At 34.3% G+C, this 23,945-nt stretch overlaps 1 protein-coding gene across 3 annotated transcripts in view; it reads left to right on the top strand.

Moving 5' to 3' along the window:
- Window positions 1–23,945, top strand: part of MYO6 (myosin VI) — a 159,735-nt gene that overhangs the window by 79,017 nt on the left and 56,773 nt on the right. For 2 of the 3 annotated variants that reach the window (XM_037730814.1, XM_037730815.1), the window contains exons 8-17: window positions 1,522–1,619; window positions 2,152–2,316; window positions 5,831–5,911; window positions 7,886–7,894; window positions 9,282–9,462; window positions 15,941–16,085; window positions 17,895–18,052; window positions 19,885–19,976; window positions 21,839–21,911; window positions 22,993–23,120. In XM_037730814.1, the coding sequence (XP_037586742.1) occupies window positions 1,522–1,619; window positions 2,152–2,316; window positions 5,831–5,911; window positions 7,886–7,894; window positions 9,282–9,462; window positions 15,941–16,085; window positions 17,895–18,052; window positions 19,885–19,976; window positions 21,839–21,911; window positions 22,993–23,120 (1,130 nt within the window). The remainder of the gene's footprint in view (window positions 1–1,521; window positions 1,620–2,151; window positions 2,317–5,830; window positions 5,912–7,885; window positions 7,895–9,281; window positions 9,463–15,940; window positions 16,086–17,894; window positions 18,053–19,884; window positions 19,977–21,838; window positions 21,912–22,992; window positions 23,121–23,945) is intronic. The other variant, XM_017506839.1, reaches the window with a different exon arrangement.

Raw genomic sequence — 23,945 nt, 5'->3', positions numbered from 1 at the left:
CCTTGCTCTATCCTCCAGGCTGGAGTACAGTGGTGTGATCTTGGCTTACTGTAACCTCTGTGTCTCGAGTTCAAGTGATACTTCTGCCTCAGCTTTCCGAGTGGCTGGGATTACAGGCATATGCCACCACACCTGGCTAATTTTTGTGTTTTTTAGTAGAGTTGGGGTTTTACCATGTTGGCCAGGGTGGACTTGAACTCCTGACCTCAGGTGATCACCTGCCTCCCAAAGTGCTGGGATTCTTAATGGAGAGTAGCAAATGTAACAGGAAGGGCCTAGAGTTTTTTCGATGCCATCTGTAGTAGAAGTTTAGTTGCTGGTTTTGGAATGAGTATATTATTAGTAGCATTAATATGATTTTCTGTTGGAGAGGTTCTTACCCTATTTGGGGATACTTTGCTTGTATTAAATTCTTCAGTAAAAACTAGTAGATTACCAGGAAGGGAGTTGGGAGACCTGTAAATGAGTTCTCCTTCTGTCAGCAGCCAGTTATGTGGCCTTTGAAGAGTGAGTTGACCATGCTGGCTTCAGTTTTTTTGTCCCATCTGAAACATGAAGGATATATGCTAATATTTCTTTTAGTTTTAATGTTTGCTTTCTTATTTTTGGCAAGTAAAACGGCTGGGGAGTGAGCTTTAAAAGAGCTTTAGAGACTAGTTACGCATTCTACCGTGGATAGAATAGGAGAAATAGACTTGAAAAGGCTTCATAAGAAATATGGCTTCCTGTTTATTATAGCAAAAACATGCTTCATGAAAAAATATTTTAACACTAAACACTATGAAGCACTTTAAGTTTGTTGATGGAGAATACGTGTGTAAGATTAACACTAATTTTGTATGTTTATAACTGAGACTTAGGTGAGTATAAGAGTAGACTCTATTGACTCTTATCCAGTCATGGTATGTGTATGGGTTATTATAAAATAACAATGAAAATGTTATATTTGTTTGTTAGGATTTTAAATCCTATTATTCTGAGAGCCTTTCTTAGATAATTCTGTAAACTCTTAATTTGTTAAATTTCACTGGATGTACATGTAAAAGTGTTAAATCTGGAGGCTATGTTAATATGTAAAATGTTTTACAAAAGTAAGTCAAGTAATAACATTTCTTGCCTATATTTTCTCACAAGAGGCTTGCTGTTTTATCTATTATAATTAGTACTCTTGTGAGCCTGATATACTTGAGAAAGCAGTAAAAGTCTTAGGGAAAGAATTTTAAAATCGAGTTATAAATTTTGTAACGCAGTGGCTTAAAAATTTAGCTTTTCCTATAACATTTACATTTTCTTTTTACATGTTTGAGAAATTTTCCCATCTCCTGGACTTGAATATTGCCTGAGCCTAGTGGGCAGTCAATAAATATTTGTGGAAATGGACATTACATGTGAATTCCTTCATGTTAATATTTTTTAGAGCATTTTTTAGACATATATATTAACAAATGGAGGCATACTATGTATATTTTGTAATGTTCCTTCATGCTAATTTTTTGATGGAGTTTTTTTATTTCTCAATAGCTAACCCACTCCTAGAAGCCTTTGGAAATGCAAAGACTGTTCGCAACAATAATAGCAGTCGATTTGGGAAATTTGTAGAAATACATTTTAATGAAAAGGTAAGTGAGAGTAAGCTTTGGAATGATATTTTTGGGAATTCTTTGTGAAAATGCAGGGGTCAGTTGGTGCTGTACTTGCACTTACGGTAAATTCCTTTAAGTTTCGTTATTACTTTAGATGATTTCAGGAATGTGTATGTCCACTACGACCACCTAAAAAGCTCCTTTCAGAATTTAAAACCCAGATACTGAATTTGACCTTGTCATTGAGTATTACTGTATAGCTAGTCATGTAAGATATTCTAGCACTTGTGTTGAGGTACGGTGCAAGGTCAATTGTGATTCTACAGTGGCTCCAAACTTAGTAGGATTTGGGTAGAGACTTAAACGAGGATGTTTAAAATGAAGGATGACCATTATAAATACTCTAAGCTTACATTTAGTTTTTTGTTGTTTCCCCTTTATTTGATGAATATTATAACCTCTATGATAGACAAACGTGTATTAGAAAAGGTAAATAATTTAAGATTGCTGAGGTATACTTTAAGACTTTAAATGTAAAAATATATTTTCTCTCTGTTTTGTTTTTTAGAGCTCAGTTGTTGGAGGATTTGTTTCACATTATCTTCTAGAGAAATCTAGGATCTGTGTTCAAGGCAAAGAGGAAAGAAATTATCATATCTTTTATAGGTTGTGTGCTGGTGCTTCTGAAGATATTAGAGAAAAACTTCATTTGAGCTCACCAGATAATTTTCGGGTAGGTCAAAAGAAAAGAAATTTCATACAGCCAGGTGCAGTGGCTCATGCTTGTAATCCCAGCACTTTGGGAGGCTGAGGTGTGTGGGTTGCTTGAGCCCAGGAATTCAAGAGCAGCCTGGGCAATGTAGTGAGACCCTGTCTCTGAAAACAAAACAAAACAAAACAAAAATTAGCTAGGCTTGGTGACACGCAGAGGTAGTTCCAGTTACTCCAAAGGCTGAAGTGGGAAGATCACTTGAGCCCAGGAGATTGAGGCTGCAGTGAGCCATGATTGTGTCATTGCACTCCAGCCTGGGTAACAGAGCGAGACCCTGGCTCAAGGAAAAAATAATTTCATGCTATTTTTGAAAATAGAATTACCATTAGTCTTAAAACTTATTTTAGTAGATTTTGAAATCTGGTTGTTGTGTGTATGTAACTTACATTAGATCAAGTATAACATGTTAGAATGATCACTGTACTGAGAAGATCTGTATTAAGATGTACTGCTGAGTTTATAATATAACACTATATGAGGAGGCACATAATGGAATAGGTAAAAGGATAGATATTAAACCCCATATCAATTTAAACTCAATTAGAAATTTATCATAGTTATGTAATATTGGCTTTAAAGTTACCTTTGAGTTATCTGTAAAAATGTTTGAACACTGAATTAATGTTAATAAAGGACACATGAATGTATTTCTTAATTCACTTCAACAACAAATATTTATTGCTTGCCCATTGGGTGCCAGGAATTGTGCCAGGATTAAAAAGATAAATAATACCCAGTCGTACACAAAGATAATAGCCAGACACACATGCACGCACGCACGCACACACGCAGACACACCCCTGCACCCCTGAGCATTACAGGCCAAGGGAGTAGAGTTTCTAGGAGTGGTAACTGGGAATGGTTAACATAATTTTCAGATTCTCAAGTTAGAAAACTGTCTGTGTATGGAATATGGGAATGTAGTTTATACAAAGGAATGGAATGTGAGTAAGGAATGTACTTTGTATAGAGTTCCCCAGGTGATTCTGATAGTCTTTTTTGGTCAGAAATCTTCCTTTTGAGAATCGTAACACATAATTATTGCTGTGTTGTTGTGTGTGTATTTTTGCAGAGAGCTTATCTTTTACTTCATCCAATTTCTCTTCATGTGTATTTGCAAATTTTAAGTCTGTTGTCTTAAAATGCTTTATAAATGTGTCTCTTCATATACTTCCAAAATCTCCAGTCTTTTCTAGAACTCTCCAAATTAATTGGAATTTGAAGCTAGTTGTCCACATTATTTTCATGGAAGTAAAGAAAATTATTTCTTTTTTTACTATGTTTTTTAGAAAAGGAATATATATTACTGTGAATTATGTAAAATATAATAACAATGATGTGGTTTTGTGAACACTTAGTTGACAGTAAAGTGATGTGACTGTCCTGGTCTTAATCTAGCATTTCTTTCTGCTTTAAGGTTTGGGAGCATAGTATTTCTGGGTTTCAGAATATACAGCCTTTCCTGGTACACTAGCAGGCATCCTGAAAGGGCAGCTATTAAAATGTTTCTGGTCAGAAGGTTTCCTACTTCTGCAGTGTGAACCGGGAGGCCTAATTTCCTTTCTTACAGGAAAGTCCTTGTTATGGTAAGAGGGAGAGTAGGGGAACAGCGTTGTATACATTTGCCATCTTGAATATTCCTCTCATATGCAGGCACACACACACTACTATATCCACTTCCCCCAAATAATTATGTCTTAAAATGACTTGTAATTATGTTAGTGATTTCATCAGGTTTTTCTGTAGGTTAGCCCTCTGGTTATAACTGAGAGATCAGGTGTTAAAAGCAAAGGAGAAACCTGCAGTAGGTTGAACACTTCCAAAATTGTTGAAATTTTTTGGTCACTAAAAGTTTAGATCACTACTCCATTAAAATTAGTATGTAAAGAATTGTGGATGTATACCTATTTGAAAGCATTTGTATTAACCACAAATATACTTTAAAAAGTAAAAGGTTTAAAAATGTTTGCATTATTTAGACATTTCAAATATTTCTTTTATGGAGCCATTTGCTATAATCATGGATAGATCCTTGAATGTAGAGAAAGCTTAGATAGAATAAGAATAGATGGCAGGGGTGGGTAGTGTTCTAGTTTCAGGAAGACTAAAACGTTGTAATATTAGGCCCCACTGCCCAGAAGCAAAGTATTTGACAAAACAGTTGGAGTGAGGAGACAAAATGCTTGGTTGCAAAGAAATATTAGTTTTGGCTTTATATGTTTAAGCTATCATTCTGCTAAGTAAAAGAGCTCTTACTTGAAACAGTCAATTGAAAATGCTTTCCAACATTGTTTCTTCTCCCTTCTCTTTTATTTTTTTCCCCAACGATTCTAGGGTAGAAGGAAAAAAAACATGTATATTGTTGTCTTGTTTTTACTGTATTTTAGCATTTAATTATAATGGAGAAGGAATGATAGATGTATCGATTATCTAAAATTTAATTTATCCCCAAATAATTCAAATTTATTATAAATTTTTTTGGTATGTGTATGATGTGGTATATTTAATCTGGGATGGGAATTCATCCCATGGTAGAATAAAATCATAGTGACCTGATTTATGAGAAGCTGAGGTGTTTAAAAAACTTATCCATTCTGTTTTCTGTGTACATCGTTCCTGGTCAGATTTGCCCAATTCCAACTGAATTTCGTCTTTAGGCTGTGTGTAATTTTTAGAAAAATGCAGTATTTTTAGTCTGCCTTATAGCTAATGTGTTCATTAACTTTTGTTTAGAAACGGTTTTTAAATGAAGCAAGCCTTCAGTTGCAAGAGTAATAAATGTGAGCAGTAGATTCTTGTTGATATTGATACAGGTTCTTTTTCTGAACTGCTCCTCTTATTCTATAGTGTGGAAGTATTTAGCTTTTAAAAGCCTTTGGGAAGCAAGGTAAATCGTTGAAATAAAACCTAAAATTATCTGATCCATAAAGCAAGCACGGTAATTTATGTACAATTATTGTTAACTGTCAGTAAATGTGAAAAGCATGTTTTAAAAAACTGACTCTGAAAATCAGAAATTAAGAAAATCAAGGATAGTATTTCTTAATTATTCAGAATTTAAAATATTACTTGAAAAATTAAACCACAGTATGGGTCCTTACTCGAGATTCTATGTATTTAGTAGGAAGCTGATTTTCATGATTTTATGGACTGTATTTAGATTTTTGTTACTGAAAAGATATAAAATCATTGCCCTTTAAAAGTAGAAAACCTTTATGTCATTGATTTTTATTTTAATCATTTTATTTAATCTACTTTCAGAGATTAGGATTTTTAATATTCCTGGTTTTATTAGTAGTAAGAAAAATGTTTATAAATATAGAAGTATTTTAGTGGAGAGATTAAACATTAAACAGTACTCAAGTTATGTTTAGAAATTCTTCATGGTTGGCACTATTTGATAATTTGGGTTTTTTCCTGTGTTATTTCCCTGTGGATCATATATGTTAATTATATTTAATTTGTTTTGTCATAGTATTTAAACCGAGGCTGCACTAGATACTTTGCTAACAAAGAAACTGACAAACAGATTTTACAGAACCGCAAAAGTCCTGAGGTATAGTAGACCTTGTTTCTTAAAATCTTTAATGTAAAAAAAAAAATATTCCGAAAGATGTGTTATAATTTTTATTTTGGAGCCCAAGTAAGAGTTCTAACTTTTAGGCTTATACTTTTGAAAACTAAATATTTATCTAAGTCTCTTTCCCATTGTAATACTTTATACCTCTTGTTGGTATCTAGTGAAGTTGCAGGTTCTGGTTCTTCCTGGTTGTGCATCACTGCTCTCCTCTCATTCTGTTTTTAAGCATGAAGGTATTAAATTGCCTGAGAATCATTCTCTTCTAGCATTTTTGAAACTTAGTCTTATATCACCCACTTGAGCTTAAGTATATGTCTTTTACAATTTATTGTCTGTTTCAAGGCTGAAGTGAGCTTTGATGTAGACAGTAAATAGATTAAGCATTCTTGGGAAGAAAGGCTTATAGGCTGGGTGTGGTGGCTCGTGCCTATAATCCCAGCACTTTCAGAGGCCAAGGTGGGAGGATCATTTGAGGCCAGGAGTTTGAGACCAGTCTGGGCAACGTAGTGAAACCCTGTCTTTACAAAAAATGTAAAAGAATTGCTAGGTTAGGTGGTGTATGCCTATGTAGTTCTAGCTACTTGGGAGGCTGAAGTGGGAAGATCACTTGAACCCTGGAGGTGAAGGCTACAGTGAACAATGATCATGCTGTTGTACTCCAGCCTGGGTAACAGAGTTAAAAAAAAAAAAAAAAGCTAGCTGGGCGCAGTGGTTCACACGTGTAATCCCAGCAGTTGGAAGGCTGAGGCAGGTGCATCATTTGAGGTTAGAAGTTTGAGACCAGCTTGGCCAACATGGTGAGACCCTGTCTCTACTAAAAAAAACCAAAAATTGCCAGATATGGTGGTGTGTGCCTGTAATCCTAGCTACTTGGGAGGCTGAGCAGGAGAATTGCTTGAACCCAGAAGATGGAGGCTGCAGTAAGCAGAGATTGCGCCACTGTACTCCAGCCTGGGCGACAGAGCAAGACTTCATCTCAAAAAAAAAAAAAAAGCTTATATATTATTATAGTTCTGTTTAAAACATGATATTTATGTAATATATGAAAAATTTTGTATATTGGTTTCAATGAATTATCTTTCTAAGAGTAATTAGATATAATTATACCATTATTGTTTTTAAAACAAGTTCTAAATCTAAAAATTTACAACCCTTTATAAATTTTAATATGCAGTGTTTAATAAGTGATACTAAGTTGCATGTATTCCAGGGGCTTAAATTATGAAATACTATGTAATGATTAATGATAGCTACTGGTTAATATTACCATTATTAATTTTATTAAAAATTTAAGTTGAGTAATCAGACGAGTTTTTATAATAGTTTTTAGTGCTTCTATATTTGTAAGCCCAATATTTTTGACTCCTCTTAAAATGGATTAGATGATTTATGTCTTTAGGATATTTATATAAAAGAACAGAAAGCAAATAAAATGTTTCATTATTTCAAATTCTGAGCAGACAAGCCTACAGTAAATTTTTGTTTGATATTTTATATATCATTATAGATACAGAATCTGAATTATAAACTATAAATTTTGTTAAAGTCATGGTTGGTACTTTAAGAAGGAACATTAATATTTATTACATTGTCTTTCTTTGTCTTGATAAGACTGTGTTTTTCTGAGATACCAAAATATAGAAGTTGTATTCTTTTCACTAAGATAATGGAGACATTTCTTAGTGGGACATTGCAGGAGTTCTGAAGAGGGGAAAAAAAAGATATAAATTTGATCATTTGCTATGGAAAAAATGGAGTAGAGAGGAAAGAAAACCAGAGTTTACCCCCTAAAGTGTAGTGTGTACTCTCGAAAGAAGAAAATTGCCCTCTTATTCTAGAGTCATTATACTCTGTTAGAAATCTTATTTACATTGATTGAGTGTGTGTTTATGCATATAGGTAAATAATGGATTAATATGTTTAAATTACTTTTTATGTCTTCTTTATCAGGAGGATGAGGTGATCATTTTGACTAATTAAACCCTTTGCCCAATTCCATCTGAATGTCTTTAGGTTGTGTGTAATTTTTAGAAAAATGCAGTATTTTTAGTCTGCCATACAGCAAATATGTTCTTTAACTTTTGATTAGAAACAGTTTTTAAGTGAAGCAATCCTTCAATTGCAAGACTAAAAATTCTGCATGATGTGTGTTTTCTGCTGAACAGTTTTGGCTGCATGTGACTGTTTCCTTGGCTTCTTTTAAGAACAAAATTGAATTTTATTGTCTTAGATATTTTCCAGAATTGTTACACATTCATAATTGAACATTTTAAATAATTTTGTAGAGAGACAATTACAGCTTGAGCTGGGAATCATTTGCTTATTGGGAGGAAAAGATATCCATCTCCTGGCCTGGAGGCATCTTTAATGACCAGTTAATCATGATCCTGTTACTTAATGTTTAACATATATTCTCAAGTTCTGGAAAATTTCTAGTACAATCTTCTTGTGTCCAGTAACTTTTATGTTTCTCCTTCTAGTTTCTGCAGACCTGACTTTCTTCTTTATTTCTTCTAAGTTAGTATAGAATCTAACAAATGAGTACGTTACATGCAAGTTCCTTTAGGAGAGAAAACAAATTTTCTCTTCATTTTTTCTAAAATATTTTAAGTCATTGCATAAATTATTAGAGTAAGCATAATGCTTACTAATATCCTTTACCTTATATATATGCATATAAAAAGGTTTAAAAAAGAATTCTCAGACATGAAAATTCTATCAGCCTGTCCACTATTTTTACTACTACTTAATATTGGTACAGTTGGTGGCATTTAACCTAAAGGAATGTCATACTAATTGTCACATTTAAATTTTCCATTGCACTTTTTAACCTACTTTTTCTTCCTTTTTTAATTGACAAGAATAATATATATTTATATAGTACATTGAAGTGCAGTGTACTGTTTGATACATGTATACATTGTAGAATAATTAAATGAATATATTTATCATGACCTCATTTAAAAAAATCTGTAGACATTGATTCATTTCAACTATTGATATTCCCTTTTTTTCACTCAATTTATATCTTTTTCTAATGTCCTAGGATTATAATGCTTTAGAGTGAAAATCGTAATTTAATTGAAAAACATCTAATTTTATTCTTTTAATTGAAATTTTTACTTATAAGTGTAGAGTCACATGTAGTAAATAGTGAAATAGAATAGAGAGATCCTGTGATACTTTTCCTGGCCATTTAGTTTTTGAATGTTAGAATAGTAAAGATTTTCCCATTGACAGATTTTATTTTTGCATGTTATATAGTACATAAATTGACCTGGTGTAGTAGTTTTAGTCTACTTAAATAATGTAATGATCAGTTAATTGGTGTCTTCTTGTTTTGTAGTATGTTAAAGCAGGTTCTTTGAAAGATCCTCTGTTAGATGACCATGGTGATTTTATTAGAATGTGCACAGCTATGAAAAAAATTGGTTTGGATGATGAAGAAAAGCTTGATCTCTTCCGGGTAGTAGCTGGCGTCCTGCACCTTGGAAATATTGATTTTGAGGAAGCTGGCAGCACTTCAGGTTTGCTTTTCATATGTTTAAGAGGAAAAAAAACTAAATAGAATTTCTGTTATTTCTTTGTCATATGAAAATTGACTGTTTATGTGCAGCTTGCTTAAAAACTTTAAGAAATATCTAAAATACACTGGGTTAAATGTTGAATCTACCAAATGTAGAATGTTTCATTATCAGTCATTCTGAGCTCTGTTTTGAACAAATCAGTGATATTGCTTAGTTATAAACCTCTAATTTTTCAAGGTTAAATAACTATTTCATCCTAATAAATTTAAGGTAATTTTTAGTTAAATTTTCCAGTTGATATTACACTTTTCCAGTAGGTGAGGAGATTAATTCTGTATAATTTATTAAGGCATTTTTGAAAATTTTCAGGATCATTGGATGAATTAATTAGGATAATTTAATATATAACAGTCCATGTACTTTATTAGTAAGAAATGGAAATAAATTAAAATTTTAATCTTATGCAGATTGAAAACAGTATTTAAATGCATGGCAAAATCAACTCTTCAACTGCAGTGTTTCAGTCTGTACATAAATAGTAGAACTTTGCATAGTTCTAAATTTAATCCACAAATACAGGGAATGTCAAACTGAACCGTGGCCCAAATTTAGCCCACTGCCTGTTTTTATAAGTAAAATTTGATTGGAACATTGCCACACCCAATTATTTATGTATGGTCTATACCAGCTTTTGTGCTAGTGTCAGAGTTGGGTAGTTGCAGCAAAGACTGTATGTCTAGTAAAGCCTAAAATATTTACTGTCTGGCACTTAGAGAAAAAGATGGTCAATCCCTATATTAAGATATTAGGATCTTATACCAAGGATGAGTTAGGGAAAACCTGCAGCACCATTTAATGTATTAGTCAATAATGGGCTTTGGTGTTAGATCCCAGAGGCTCTCTGAGCCTTGGTGTCTTCAGTTGCAAAATGAAATAATCCTCTTGAAAAGGAGAAGAACTTTTAGAGTACAATCAGTACCTAGCAATAGTGTGTATATGGGGAAGGAGTGTAAGAAGACAGGAAAAAAGAACATTAAAAAAAGTGTTATGTGCAAGACCCTTCTCATTCTCTATTTCATCGTAAACATCATAATTTTAATCTGTACAACATAAATATAATGAGGTAGGGGATATTATCTCCATTTTACAGAAGTGGAACCTGTGTCAAAGTGATGCGTGTGGTTATTGATGAAGTTGTAGATGTGAGAGCTGGTTCAACTCAGGCCTGACTAACTCAGAGGCTTGTGGTAATTGTCCCTCCTTTCTCCCAGGCTACTGAAATTTGTGATCTGTGAATGAGCAGACTAAAACAGACATCTTAATGATTTTCAGATGTAATGTTCTGCAATGCTGTGAAATCAATAAGTGAGATGCAACATAACATAGTGGATGGGAGCACGTGCTCCTGATCCAGATGCTTCACCACATACTATCTGTATGACCTTAGGCAGGGAACTTAGCCTTTTCATATCTCAGTTTCCTCACTGAAAATAGTAATAGTCCCTACCTCATGTTGTAAAGAGGAATACATTAGTTAAATATTTGTAAAATGATTTGAATACTTGTGTCTGGCACATAGTAAGTCTGGCACTGTAAGTGTTTTAAATGAGGAAGTATGATTAAAATATAGATTGCTCCCAATTTAAAATGAAAAAAATTCAAGCAAAATTTGATATGTTCTTAATATGCATTAAAATTTTTTATTTTTTTTGAAGGATTGGAAAATTTGTTTTGAAAATATAATGAATGTTAGCATACATTTCATTTTCTCTCTCGCATTGTTATACCAAGGGAGAATGTGTGGGAGATTCTAACACACAAAAAAATCTTTACAATAATTAATGCACACTTTAGAAATGTTGTTAGAAGTGAAGAATGGCATCTTCACAGCTCTTTATTACCCTGTGGTAAAAGATGCAGATGTATAGAATATTATAAATGCTGCATGATGCAGTTAGTAGAAGAGTATGAAATGCCCAAAAGGTACTGCTATTTGCATTGTCTCTTATTTTTCTTCTTTAACTTTCTTTTGTCGAAGGGAAAGTGAACAGAAATCAAGGAAGATTGGAAAGAGGCAGGGAATCAATAGGATCAATAAATGATTAAATTAATTATTTTAAAAGTGAATATTTTATTTGTCTCCATCCTTCCTATGACTCTTCGTACAGATCCAAATGGTTTCTTTCTAATTAGAAGTGATTTCTTTTTTCCCTAGGGAGCTTGATTTGGCATGTCTTAGCTATTTGAAAAAAACTTAGTTTTGGCAGGGCATAGTGGCTCATGCCTGTTATCCCAGCATGTTGGGAGGCTGAGGTGGGAGGATTCACACACACACACACACACACACACACACACACACACTCATCTCTCTCTCTCTCTCTCTCTCTCTCTCTCTCTCTCTCTCTTTCTCTCTCTCTCTCTCTCTTTCTCTCTCTCTCTCTTTCTCTCTCTCTTTCTCTTAGCTGGCCATGGGTGGTCAATGCTTGTGATATACACACACACACAGACACACACACACACAAACACACACACACACACACACACAATTAGCTGGGCATGGGTGGTGCATGCTGGAAATGATTGTCTGAGCCTGGGAGGTTGAAGCTGCAGTGAGCCATGATTGCACCACTATACTCCAGCCTGAGCAACAGAGTGATACCCTGTCTCCAAAAAATTTGGTATTTTTATAATTATTCTACTGAAAGATTATTCTCCAATAAGCACTTAGAGGACTCTTAACTGTCATAAAGAAGTTTTTTGCATAATGAAAATGCAGAAAACACTTATTGGGACTGCCTATGTTATTTAAATTCCACATAACAAATAAAATGTTAGTATAACAACAGACTTTAAAAATGTTTGAAGAATTTCTTTTTTGGAAAGAAGTGATATGAAACTTTACATTATTTCATAGGTATTTTTCCTTTTAAGACTTATTAAAAAGCCTGTTTTTTGTTTTTTTTAAGTCTTAGCCTTACATATTTTTTGGAGATGTGTAAGAAACTGCAAAATAGCAAAAAAGAAATATTTAAATGAATTATTTGATGTTCAGTTTTTTGACAGTTACATAATTTTAGGCAATGTGTATATGTATAGAATCTACACATGAGTAATAAGCACATTTTCATATGTGGGACATTCAGTATATTCTCAAAGTATCTGTTTTCTCTTTTTGGTAGGCGCTTTATTGAGATCTAATTAATACACCATACAGTTCATGCATTGGAAGTGTACATTTCAGTGGTTTTTAGTATTTTCAGAGTTGGGCAACCATCACCATAGTTTTAGAACATTTTCGTCACCCTGCAAAGAAACCCCATACCCATTAGCAGTCACTCCTCATTGCCCATTTCTCTCAACCTTAGGTAACCACTAATCTACTTCCTGTGTCTATAAATTTACCTATACTGGGCATTTCATATAAACGTAATCATATAATCTTTTTTTTTTCGATTGCCTTCTTTCACTTAGCATAATGTTTTCAAGGTTAATCCATGTTGTAGTATTTAGCAGTACTTCCTTTTATTTTTATTGACAAATAATATTTCATTGTATGTATATATTACATTTTTTTTACCCCTTCATCAGTTTCTGGACATTTGGGTTGTTTCCATTTCTTGGCTCTTATGCTGCTGAGAACATTTGTGTACAAATTTGTGTTTGGATGTGTTCTTATTTTCCTTGAGTAAATGCCTGGGAGTGGAATTGCTGAATCGCATGATAAACACTGTTTGACCTTTTGAGAACTGTCAGACTTTTTCAAAGTAGCTATTCTACTTCACAGTAGATACTTCCATCAACAGTGTATGAGGGTTTCAGTTTCTTCATATCCTCACCAGTACTATCTGTATGCTTATAGCAATCATAGTGGGTGTGAAGTGTTATTTCTTTGTGGTTTTTATTTGCATTTTTTTGATGGGTCAAGATGTTGAGCATCTTTCTGTGTGCCCACTGACCATTTGTATATCTTTTTTGGAGAAGTGTCTGTTGAGTTTCTTTGCCCATTTGTTAATTGGGTTGTCTTTTTATTACCAAGTTGTAAGAGTTTTAAAAATATGTTCTAGGGGGCCGGGCGCGGTGGCTCAAGCCTGTAATCCCAGCACGTTGGGAGGCCAAGGCGGGTGGATCACGAGGTCAAGAGATCGAGACCATCCTGGTCAACATGGTGAAACCCCGTCTCTACTAAAAATACAAAAAAATTAGAAAAAATTAGCTGGGCATGGTGGTGCGTGCCTGTAATCCCAGCTACTCAGGAGGCTGAGGCAGGAGAATTGCCTGAACCCAGGAGGCGGAGGTTGCGGTGAGCCGAGATCGCGCCATTGCACTCCAGCCTGGGTAACATGAGCGGAACTCCGTCTCAAAAAAAAAAAAAAAAAAATATGTTCTAGGTACAAGTTGTTTGTCAGATACATAATTTGCAAATATTTTCTCCCATTCCGTTTGTTATCTTTTTACTAATTTGTTATTGTTCCTTGAAACTCAAGCTCTTATTTCAGTGAAGCCTAATTGATCTGTTTTATTTTATTCCTTGTGATTTTGTTATTGTATCAAAGAAATGAACATTTACACTATGATCATAAAGATTTATGCTTATGTTTTCTTCTAAGAGTTTAATAGTGTTAGCTCTTACATTTAAGTCTTTCATTCCATTTTGAGTTAATCTTTGTGTAAGATGTGAGGAAGGGGTCCAACTTCGTTCTTTTGCATGTGGACATTCAGTTGTTCCAGTACTTTTATTGAAGAAGCTGTTCTTTTCTCAATGAATTGTCCCAACAGCATCTTATTATAAAACGGTCTCATTTTTCACATTTTTTTCTCATATATATTCTGAGATTGGTCTGTTAAGTAGTTTATGAATTTGTCATAAAATTCCCATGATTTTCACATATTCTTTGTGGTTTTTAAGTTAGGTAGCCTTAGAATATATCATTTATTAATATTAATCTTTGAAAATATTTGTAAAATGTTATTTTTAAATATTATAATACAAGTAAATAAATAGAAAAAATAGTTAATCTTTATCTAGTACTTTCTTTGTACCAGGCACTATTCCAAGCACTTCACATATGTAACCTTATTATCTTCATAACCATAAGAGGTAGGTAAAGTTACTATCTCAGGTTTATGGACAAGGAAACTGAGCACAGAGAGAATAAGTAACTTATTCAAGGTCACATAGTTAGTACTTGCAGAACCTGATTATCTCTGAGACTAAAGCACTGTCTTTCTTTATAATACTTTTTAAAACAGTCTTTATAAGTCGAAATCTGCAGTTATTATGTACTAAGGCAAAAATGACCTGCCTGGCGCCATCTGCTGCAATATATCTTTTACTCGCATGCCCCTACACAAGCACACAGAAAATAAAGTGGCATATGTGCAGGTTAGATGTGCCAACGGCAGATTTCTCAAAATACCCACATGGGTCAAGACCTAGCTACATTGCTTTTTTTTTTTTTTTTTTTTTTTTTTTTTTTTTTTTTTGGCTATTCTCTGTTCTGCAGTGTAAAGATGCTACTGAAATTGGCTGGGCATGGTGGCTCATGTCTGTAATCCCAGTACTTTGGGAGGCCGAGGCAGGTGGATCACCTGAGGTCAGGTGTTCAAGACCAGCCTGGTCAGCATGGTGAAACCCTGTTTCTATAACAACAACAAAAAAGAAAATGTCAAAAAGGCTTGCAGATACCCCTAAGGGTAATAAGGAGAAGAGGAAGCATTTGTATTGATCTCTAGCACAGAAAGTCAAGCTGTTGGAGAAACTAGACAGTGGTTTATATGTATATTGCATGTTATTATTAATGTGCATATGAAACATAAATGAATTTTGTGTTTAGAATTGGGCTCATTGCTCATTGTGTATATGCAGATTTTCCAAAATTGGAAAAAATCTAAAATCTGAAACACTTTTGGTCACATTTCTGATAAGGGATACTCAACTTGTGCAAGTAATGGTAATTGTCTCTTCACTCTCTCCATCCAACCCCAAGCAACATGAGTACATGCTTATTACATATATGCATAAACACACCCATAGACAGACAGGTGCATCCAAATTGATATATTAAGGTGCCTTACAGCATTTGCATTAAAATTACTCCTTGAAATTTCTTGGAGTCATATGAAGTTTAATGATGAGATGCTACATTTCTCTAAAGAGTTAATACATTAAAAAATATTATAATGTATCATTAGTGTAGTTTGCTTACATGGTCATAAAAAATGAAACAGTGGCAGTTTAATATTGATGTGCTTAAAGGGTTATACCATGAATTTCCCCAAAAGAGGGTCTTCTCTTGAGCTTAGCAGTATGGGTGTTTGACAAGTATGGTGTAAAATGAGGTGGATTTAAGAGTTACAAATAAGTTTTGCTTATTCTGTAGTTTTATGTAAGTGAAGTATAATTCTAAGAAATGGGTCTTGAAAATCTGGTTTATATAATACTTACTTAGAAATTTCAATTAAAATATATTTCCATTAGGTGGTTGTAATCTGAAGAATAAATCTGCTCAGTCTTTGGAATATTGTGCTGAATTGCTGGGTTTGGACCAAGATGATCTTCGAGTAAGTTTGACCACAAGAGTCATGCTAACAACAGCAGGGGGCACCAAAGGAACAGTTATAAAGTAAGTTCCTTAACTAATTGCTCTGCAAAAATTTTGCCTTGCAGTTTGTCAAGGAAAAATCTTTTTCTGAGAACACTGAAATTTAAAGTTGATCTTTATACACAATTCATTCTTTTCATTATGCTCTAAATCCTGTGCTTGATAAATCAAAATTCTGTGCACCTCAATGTAGTAATCCACCATATAAATAAATGGAGTTTGACATAGCTCTTAAAGTTGTTCCCTGCTGATATTTGGAATTTATAAGGTAAGAGAGAGGTATACTTTTATACAGCTATGCAAATACAAGCTGATGATATAAATCAATATGTGGCAGTTTTAGGCAACAGATCATTTTTTAATTTTTCATGCATATAATATGTACTAAAACTTCTATTAAGCAGAACTCACTTTAGCAAAGTACTCAGCAAATGACACTTTCTTTATGTTTAGGATTCTTTATTTGGAAGAAATTAAAAATGACAAGAAATAAGGGCTTAACCAAGATTTTAAAAATCAGCAACCAAGAACTTCTAGATTGTACCTGGATGTTTGTGCACTTTTGTCTCCGTGTCCTATATTTTATGTAGTTTTGGTTTTGGTACTGTAGAATAAAATTGACATTCATCCTTGTCATTCTGAGGCACTGCAGGATCTTCATTTGTGGAAGGAAAAAGTCAGATGAGCTCTAGTGACATACTTCAGAAAAGTTTCCAACAAATTGAAACAAGCAGGATTTTTTTTGAAAAAAGCTTTTAGTCTCTCAGAAAATTTGCTACCTCTTATTCTTTGGACAGTTTTAGCCAGGTGTGCTTAGCCTGATTCTTTGCTAAGCAAATTCAAAATTGTTCTTATGATAAACACTGGAAGACATTTGTAGAGCAGCACCTTACAGCCTACAGTTACTTGGTTCTTTACAGCTGTCTCTGGGGCCCAAAGGAAAGCCTATAAATGTGTAGCTGTTGCTGCCTCCATTTCCCCATTTTCTCCTTTGTTCCAAAGCAGTTTGTTGTTGTTGTTGTCATTTCCTTCTTTCAATCAATGCCATTCCAGAATCCAAATCAACTCTTTCATGTGTTCTATGTATAGGGTGTCCACATGAAATTCACTTTAAGAAAGGGTTTCACTGCAGAAAATGTAAGTGAGAAATCACTGTTTAGAGAGGCTCAATTATCAGGCTGACCTGAGTGACTTATAAGTCTATTTCCAAATTTGACATTTTTTTTTTCGGGTGCTCTCTTGGTACCCCATGCTTATCTTTAAGTGGCATTTAGCATGGTATTTGGAAATTCTCTTCTGTGCCAGTCTCTCTTCATCAGACTATAGTTTTCTTGAGGTCAATGGCTGTGTGTCTGTATCTGCCACATTTAATACTCTTATACAATGCAGTTAGTTTTATTAAATAGTAGAATTGGACAGTTCAAATTTTAAGATGTAAACATTTTATCCTAAACAATGTAAAGTTACCAAACTTTAAAGTTATACTGAATTAAATACTCTTTCCTTTGCATTTAAGGAAAGTCAAAAGGAAGGTTATTCCTTTAATAATTTTTTATGTATTCAACTTGTTAAATTAGGGTCAAAATGATTTTTTAAGCCTCATTTTTTTAACCCAGTAATAGACTTTTGATCTAATTTTAGGTAATTCTATTAGTTCTCTTGCAGCAGTTTTCTACCTAGCCCCATTTATCTGTACCAATTCTCACATGACTCTTGATAACTATTTATTTTGTTCTTCACAGTGGGTATGTTTAGGTAAACTCTTACTGTGGCATCATTTTCACACATGGTATCTTAAAGAATTTTCACTGGTATAGTTTTCTTTTATAGGGTACCTCTGAAAGTGGAGCAAGCAAACAATGCTCGTGATGCCTTGGCAAAGACGGTGTATAGCCATCTTTTTGATCATGTGGTAAACAGAGTAAATCAGTGTTTTCCTTTTGAAACATCATCCTATTTTATTGGAGTTCTAGATATTGCTGGTTTTGGTAAGTAGGTTTCTTTTGTGAATATATATTCGTTTCATATTTTTTCACACGTTAGGATTTATTCTTAAACCTTTTCTCCTTTGTAACGCATTTTACTTGATGTATGTGTAATTATATGTCCACACTCAGATTTCATCGTATGACTTAGATAGGGAGCTGACTCTTTAAAGAGAAGAGAAAAGACTTGTGGGGATTAGTTTTGATGATACATTCTAAAATTAAAACATTGATGGAAGCTGCTGTAGTTAAGGATATCTCTGTACTCTAAAAGGAATACAGCTGAATAAAGGTAAACCCTTGTGTGCTATTAATAAAGATAATACATTCACTAACTAAATAAAAAAAAGATAAAGTCAGTAAAACCATTGACTAATTTGCTAATTTGTAGAGCTGGGGATAGGTTGACCTAACTTATAGGACAACCTCATTACTATGTGTAGAAATTCATTGCTGTTGTTGTCAGCAGGTAGTTATTTCCAGTGAATTTTCCATCAAATGAATAAGGTATCAGGATAAGTAATTGAGAACAACTGTAGAGCAGTTCAACCAGAAATGAAATGGGTTACCAGGATATGAATTCTGCTTTGCTCTGAATGACAAAAATAAAAAATCTTGAAGTATAAATCTAATAGGTTTTGTATTGGGCGTTATTGATGTGGGCATTTTTCTGGCTGTGAAGGAGTAGTGTCTTCTCTGTGGTTGGTTTGTTTTTGCCAAAGGAATGTATGAATGTTTACATTTGGGGAGGGATGGAGTTTTGCTTTCGATGTAATACATATTTTAAACTTTATAATTCTCTACCTTTTGTTCAAAAGGTAGAGAAATAGCCATCACTGACTTAAGATTTCACAATCCAGAGTTTTTTTTCTTTTACTATACTAGTTTTAGCATAGCATACACATACAAAGGATTATAAAATTGTAAAGCCAAGTGTATTTTAGACATCATGTAATTTAATCTTTTAATTTTAGAAATGTATTAGTATCCACAGCATTTTTGATAAGTAATTTTACAGATTATACAGAAAAAAATCTTCTAAAGCACTTGTATTTTAAGTCATTTTTTTGAACTTAACTTAGATTGCTTTAATACCTGTGCTTTAAAAAATGTTGGCTGGGTGCAGTGGCTCATGCCACTTTGGGAGATCACTTGAGGTCAGGAGTTTGAGACCAGCCTGGCTAACATGGTGAAACCCTGTCTCTACTAAATATACAAAAATTAGCTGGATGTGGTGGCAGATGTATGTAATTCCAGCTATTCGGGAGGCAGAGGCACAAGAATCACTTGACCTGGAAGGGAAAATTGCAGTGAGCTGAGATGGTGCCACTGTACTCCAGCCTGGGTGACAGGGAAACTGTCTCAAAAATAAATAATAAAATAAAAAATTGTTACAAGTGGCTTACATTTTATATATTTTAGTACACAAGATTTGTCTCATTTGACAAACAACTTATTTGTCAATTGAAGCAAGGCATTTTTAATACTTAATTTTAATGCCTAAAAAGTTTTATCTTGAAATGAGTACATTTGGGAAATATAGAACAACAACAACAAAATATATATATATATATATGTTAAATATATGTATATACATGTATACTTTGATGTAATAAGTATTTTAAACTTTATAATTCTCTACCTTTTGTTCAAAGGTAGAGAACTAGCCATCACTGTTTATATTTATATATTTATATATAAACATACATATGTTTATACATATATATTTAACCTAATTTTAAATTAGGCCATTATTACAATTACAGTTTAGTCTATGATACATTTATATGAAGTTGATCTCATAATGACTCTTGGTTCTGGTTTTATATTTTCAGAGTACTTTGAGCATAACAGTTTTGAACAATTTTGCATCAACTATTGCAATGAAAAACTTCAACAATTTTTTAATGAAAGGATTCTGAAGGAGGTAATTGCCATTATAACTTAAATTTAAAATCTGCATTAAGCTATTTTAAATTTCAAGGAAGAGATATGCTGCAGTTACCCTGATTGGTGGGGATGGCTGATGTATAACGGAAGGTGGTTCAGGGAATCTGGGAAGCCCAGCAGAGGCCCTGGGGCTCAGGCATGTTAGAAGTGTTAATAGTTCAACTGAAGTTTAGGGACCCAATAAAACTCTTTCAGAAGTGAACATCTACTTTTACTAGTGACTTTTAATAGACTTGAAGCTCCCTTTGTTTCTTTTTATGATTTTGTTGTCTCTATTTCTTTTCTTTTTTTCTTTTTAGACGGAGTTTCGCTCAGTTGCCCAGGCTGGAGTGCAGTGGTGTAATCTCAGCTCACTGCAGCCTCCATCTCCTGGCTTCAAGCAATTTTCTTGCCTCAGCCTTCCCAGTAGCTGGGACCACAGGCTCGCACCACTGTGGCTGGCTAATTTTTATACTTTTAGTAGAGATGGGTTTCACGATGTTGGCCAGGCCGGTCTTAAACTCGTTGCCTTAGGTGATTACCCTCCTTGGCCTCTCAAAGTGCTGGGATTACAGGCGTGAGCCACGGCACCCAACTGCACCTCTCTCAAGTCTCTCTGCTTCTGCCTACTCTGCTGCCTGCTCACCTTTTCTCTCTCTCTGTCTGGCAGCAAAGACGCCAAGTCAGGAGATTTGATGCAGCCATTGTCCTGGAGTGCCCCTGGGCAGTACTTTCCTTGTCATGCCCCCTTGTGGACTGTCAGCTGCCTGTATAGCTAGTGCTCGACTTAACGACCACGATTGGGACCGGCAGACCGGTCGTAACATGATTTGGTCGTAAGTTGAGTATGTACAGTTGAAATGGTGCACGTGGAGATGGTAGTGCTGCCAGAAGCTGATCCGCACTGTCATACGCCCACCTGGGCAACGTTTGCCCTGCCAGACGCGGAGCAGTCGTGGCTAGTGATTGTGGTCATAAAGTCGAATGGTCTTAAGCTGCATAGGTCGTAAGTCGATCAATACCTGGGCTGAAATGTGCAGTAATTTATTCCTATCCCATCTGTCTTTTTCCACATTTTTACTGTGTTTATGTTTTTATGGACTTCCCAGCACATTCTAGTTTTGGTACATTTTACTTACATGCTATAGTTAAATGAATTCTGGCATAAACAAAAGGTAAAATAAGTACTTACCAGTAAGGTAATGTCTCTGAAGAGTTTTATCCAGTCATACTAGTTCTATTACCATGTGAAGTTTTACCTGCATGCCTCTAATTTAACATAAGCTAATGCTTCCCTTCTACACCAACCTACCAAAAAACTTTATTGAGAAACTGTATAATGAATATTCTTTAAAATAAATGTGAATTTCAAATTGAGATGTGTTAAAGTGGACAGTGCCTTCTAGAATGTTGGAAATCTTTTCTAGTATCTCTCATGGGAGGAAACGTTTAAACTTTCAGGAAACAGTGTTTACTTAAGCTCATTGCATAGTTTACGCATCTATGATAAAACCCCTTTAAAAAATTTAAGAAGATAGAAGACTTATATTTGAGGACTCAACTTTGATCATGTATTGTTCTTCTAAATTAAACTAACTTTCCCCAAGTGATGTGTGCCTCATATATATTATGTATGAGGAATTAGAGCCCATTTGCAGTTAGTTGTTATTTCGTTGCTTTTAGTAACTGTCTGCTAATGTCCAAAATCTGTTATGTCTTTGGAAAACCATTTAAGGCTATACCAGTTTGTATAAACCTTTGCATTCTAATTAATAAATGTCATGTTCAGAAACAGCACAAAATTCATTTCATTATTGCTCAGTATTTCCATGTCTATGATTATAATTATTTTATTTTTAGGAACAAGAACTCTATCAAAAAGAAGGTTTAGGTGTTAATGAAGTACATTATGTGGATAATCAGGACTGTATAGGTATGTGTTTATTAACTCCACCTTTGAAAACTATGGGAAGATGGAGGGTGTTTACTAGTGATTTTTCCATGCTTTTTTTTTGTAATTGACATTACTTGTTATAGGACTTGAAACTGGTATTTGAGAGAAGGTTACGTACTTCTGTATTACTGCTTGGAAGTTATTTTTTCCTACCAAGGCATCAAATATATCTTTGTTGGAAGTTTTCTATAATCTCTTCTATTTTTTTTGAAGAATGTTTTCCTACATAAATAGTTAAAATGTAAATTGGTTAAGAGGGAAACTTCATTGCCTAGTCAGCAAAGAGATTTATCGTTCACCTGTGGAAGTCCATAGTTCGGCCAGACCCCAGGCAAGTTTGTCAGGGTTTGCCCTGCTTTTCTGTGATTCTCCTGGTTCTGCTGACCTCTGTGCATTGACAGCACCCTCCAACTGGTTGTGACTTGGCTTCATGTGTCACAGCCAGATAATACTGTGCAGCAGGAGAATAGAGGCTCTGCTTTCATTTTAATGGTAAAGAAACCTTTCCCTGTAGCGCCCCAGCCAGCTTTCAGTCAATAATTCTTATATATTGTATTCAAGCAGTTTACATTTTATAGTTAGTTTGGACAGGCAGGAAATTCAAACTATGAATAGAAGGAATGTAAAAATGTGTTGTTACTGACAGATTTTGTTTGAAAGCATTTACATCAGTTTCTAAAAGTATTATTAAAAAGCCGTGCATGCAGAAGTTTCTTTAGTTTTACTTTACTTGGAATATAGGTATCATTTGGAAAAGGAGAAATTTCCATTTTCTTATTCTCTTTTCCTGGTTTACAAATGGAATGGTTATTATAATCAGTTGCTTTCTTTAGTGGTTTTTCTAAAATCTATATTAGATACATGCTGTTACTTTTTACTAAATGACCAGATTTGAAATAAAAATCTGTCTGTTCTCTATAACTTTTGAGAGAACACATATAGAATCATGCGCTGTGTTGTTTCTGATCAGTCCTTGAAATCTGTGATCAGTGAATTGTTAACATGCCTTTAAAGTGTTATGTTTTTACATTATTGTGAGTGTTTTCATTTTTCGAAATAGATTTGATTGAAGCCAAATTAGTGGGAATACTGGATATTTTGGATGAAGAAAATCGCCTTCCCCAGCCAAGTGATCAACACTTTACATCTGCAGTTCACCAAAAGCACAAGGATCATTTCCGACTCACTGTGAGTTTGGGATTCTGAAATTGAGACTCCAGTGGGATGAGACATTGTTAAAAAGATGCATTAGCTATTAGATATTATTAGAGAATTAGAATAAAAATTATGGAGGATGTAGAGCAACTATATTATATCCAGCACAGTACATTCCTTAGATGGGTATTTAATTTATATTTGATTTTTATGTAATCAAGGGACCTTTTCTCTGATGAAAAGTACAATTCACCTGTCTGATATGTACGGTGTGCCTGTAGTCTGAGTTACTAGGGAGACTGAGGTAGGAAGATAGCTTGAGCCTCGGAGTTGAGGCTACAGTGAGTTGTTAGCACGCCACTGCACTCCAGCCTCGGCAGCAGAGCAAAATCCTGTGTCAAAAATCAAAAGCACAGTGAGAATGACCTGCTGCCTTCATGGTCTCCCTTCTGAGCTAAGTGGCTCTCAGTTGCTTTGTTTGGTGTCATGTGATCTTGATCACATTCTAGGAGTTGGCAGTTAGAGTCACAAGCCTCCATCTGTGTGCTCATTTGTAAGACCAGCAGTGAAGATTGTGGCTTAGAACTCTTGATTGGTGCAGGCAATACATATTAGATAATGATTAGCCCATTCATTTTGATCCTCTTTCCTAGGGAGTTTTGAGTGGAAAATATACACAGATAGGGAAATTGAATCTGAAGCAATAGAGAGATTAGGTGGAGCAAAGCAGACGCAGACAGTAGTAGAAATAAATGAGAGGTGCATTCTTTTTTTTTTCCCCCATTTATTTTATTGCATTTTAGGTTTTGGGGTACATGTGAAGAACATGCAAAATTGTTGCATAGGTACACACGTGGC

The sequence above is a fragment of the Cebus imitator genome, unplaced genomic scaffold, assembly GCF_001604975.1.
Source record: "Cebus imitator isolate Cc_AM_T3 unplaced genomic scaffold, Cebus_imitator-1.0 Scaffold363, whole genome shotgun sequence".
NCBI lineage: Eukaryota > Metazoa > Chordata > Mammalia > Primates > Cebidae > Cebus > Cebus imitator.
Note: the sequence above shows the minus strand (reverse complement) of the source record. Positions and strands in the feature narration are given on the sequence as shown.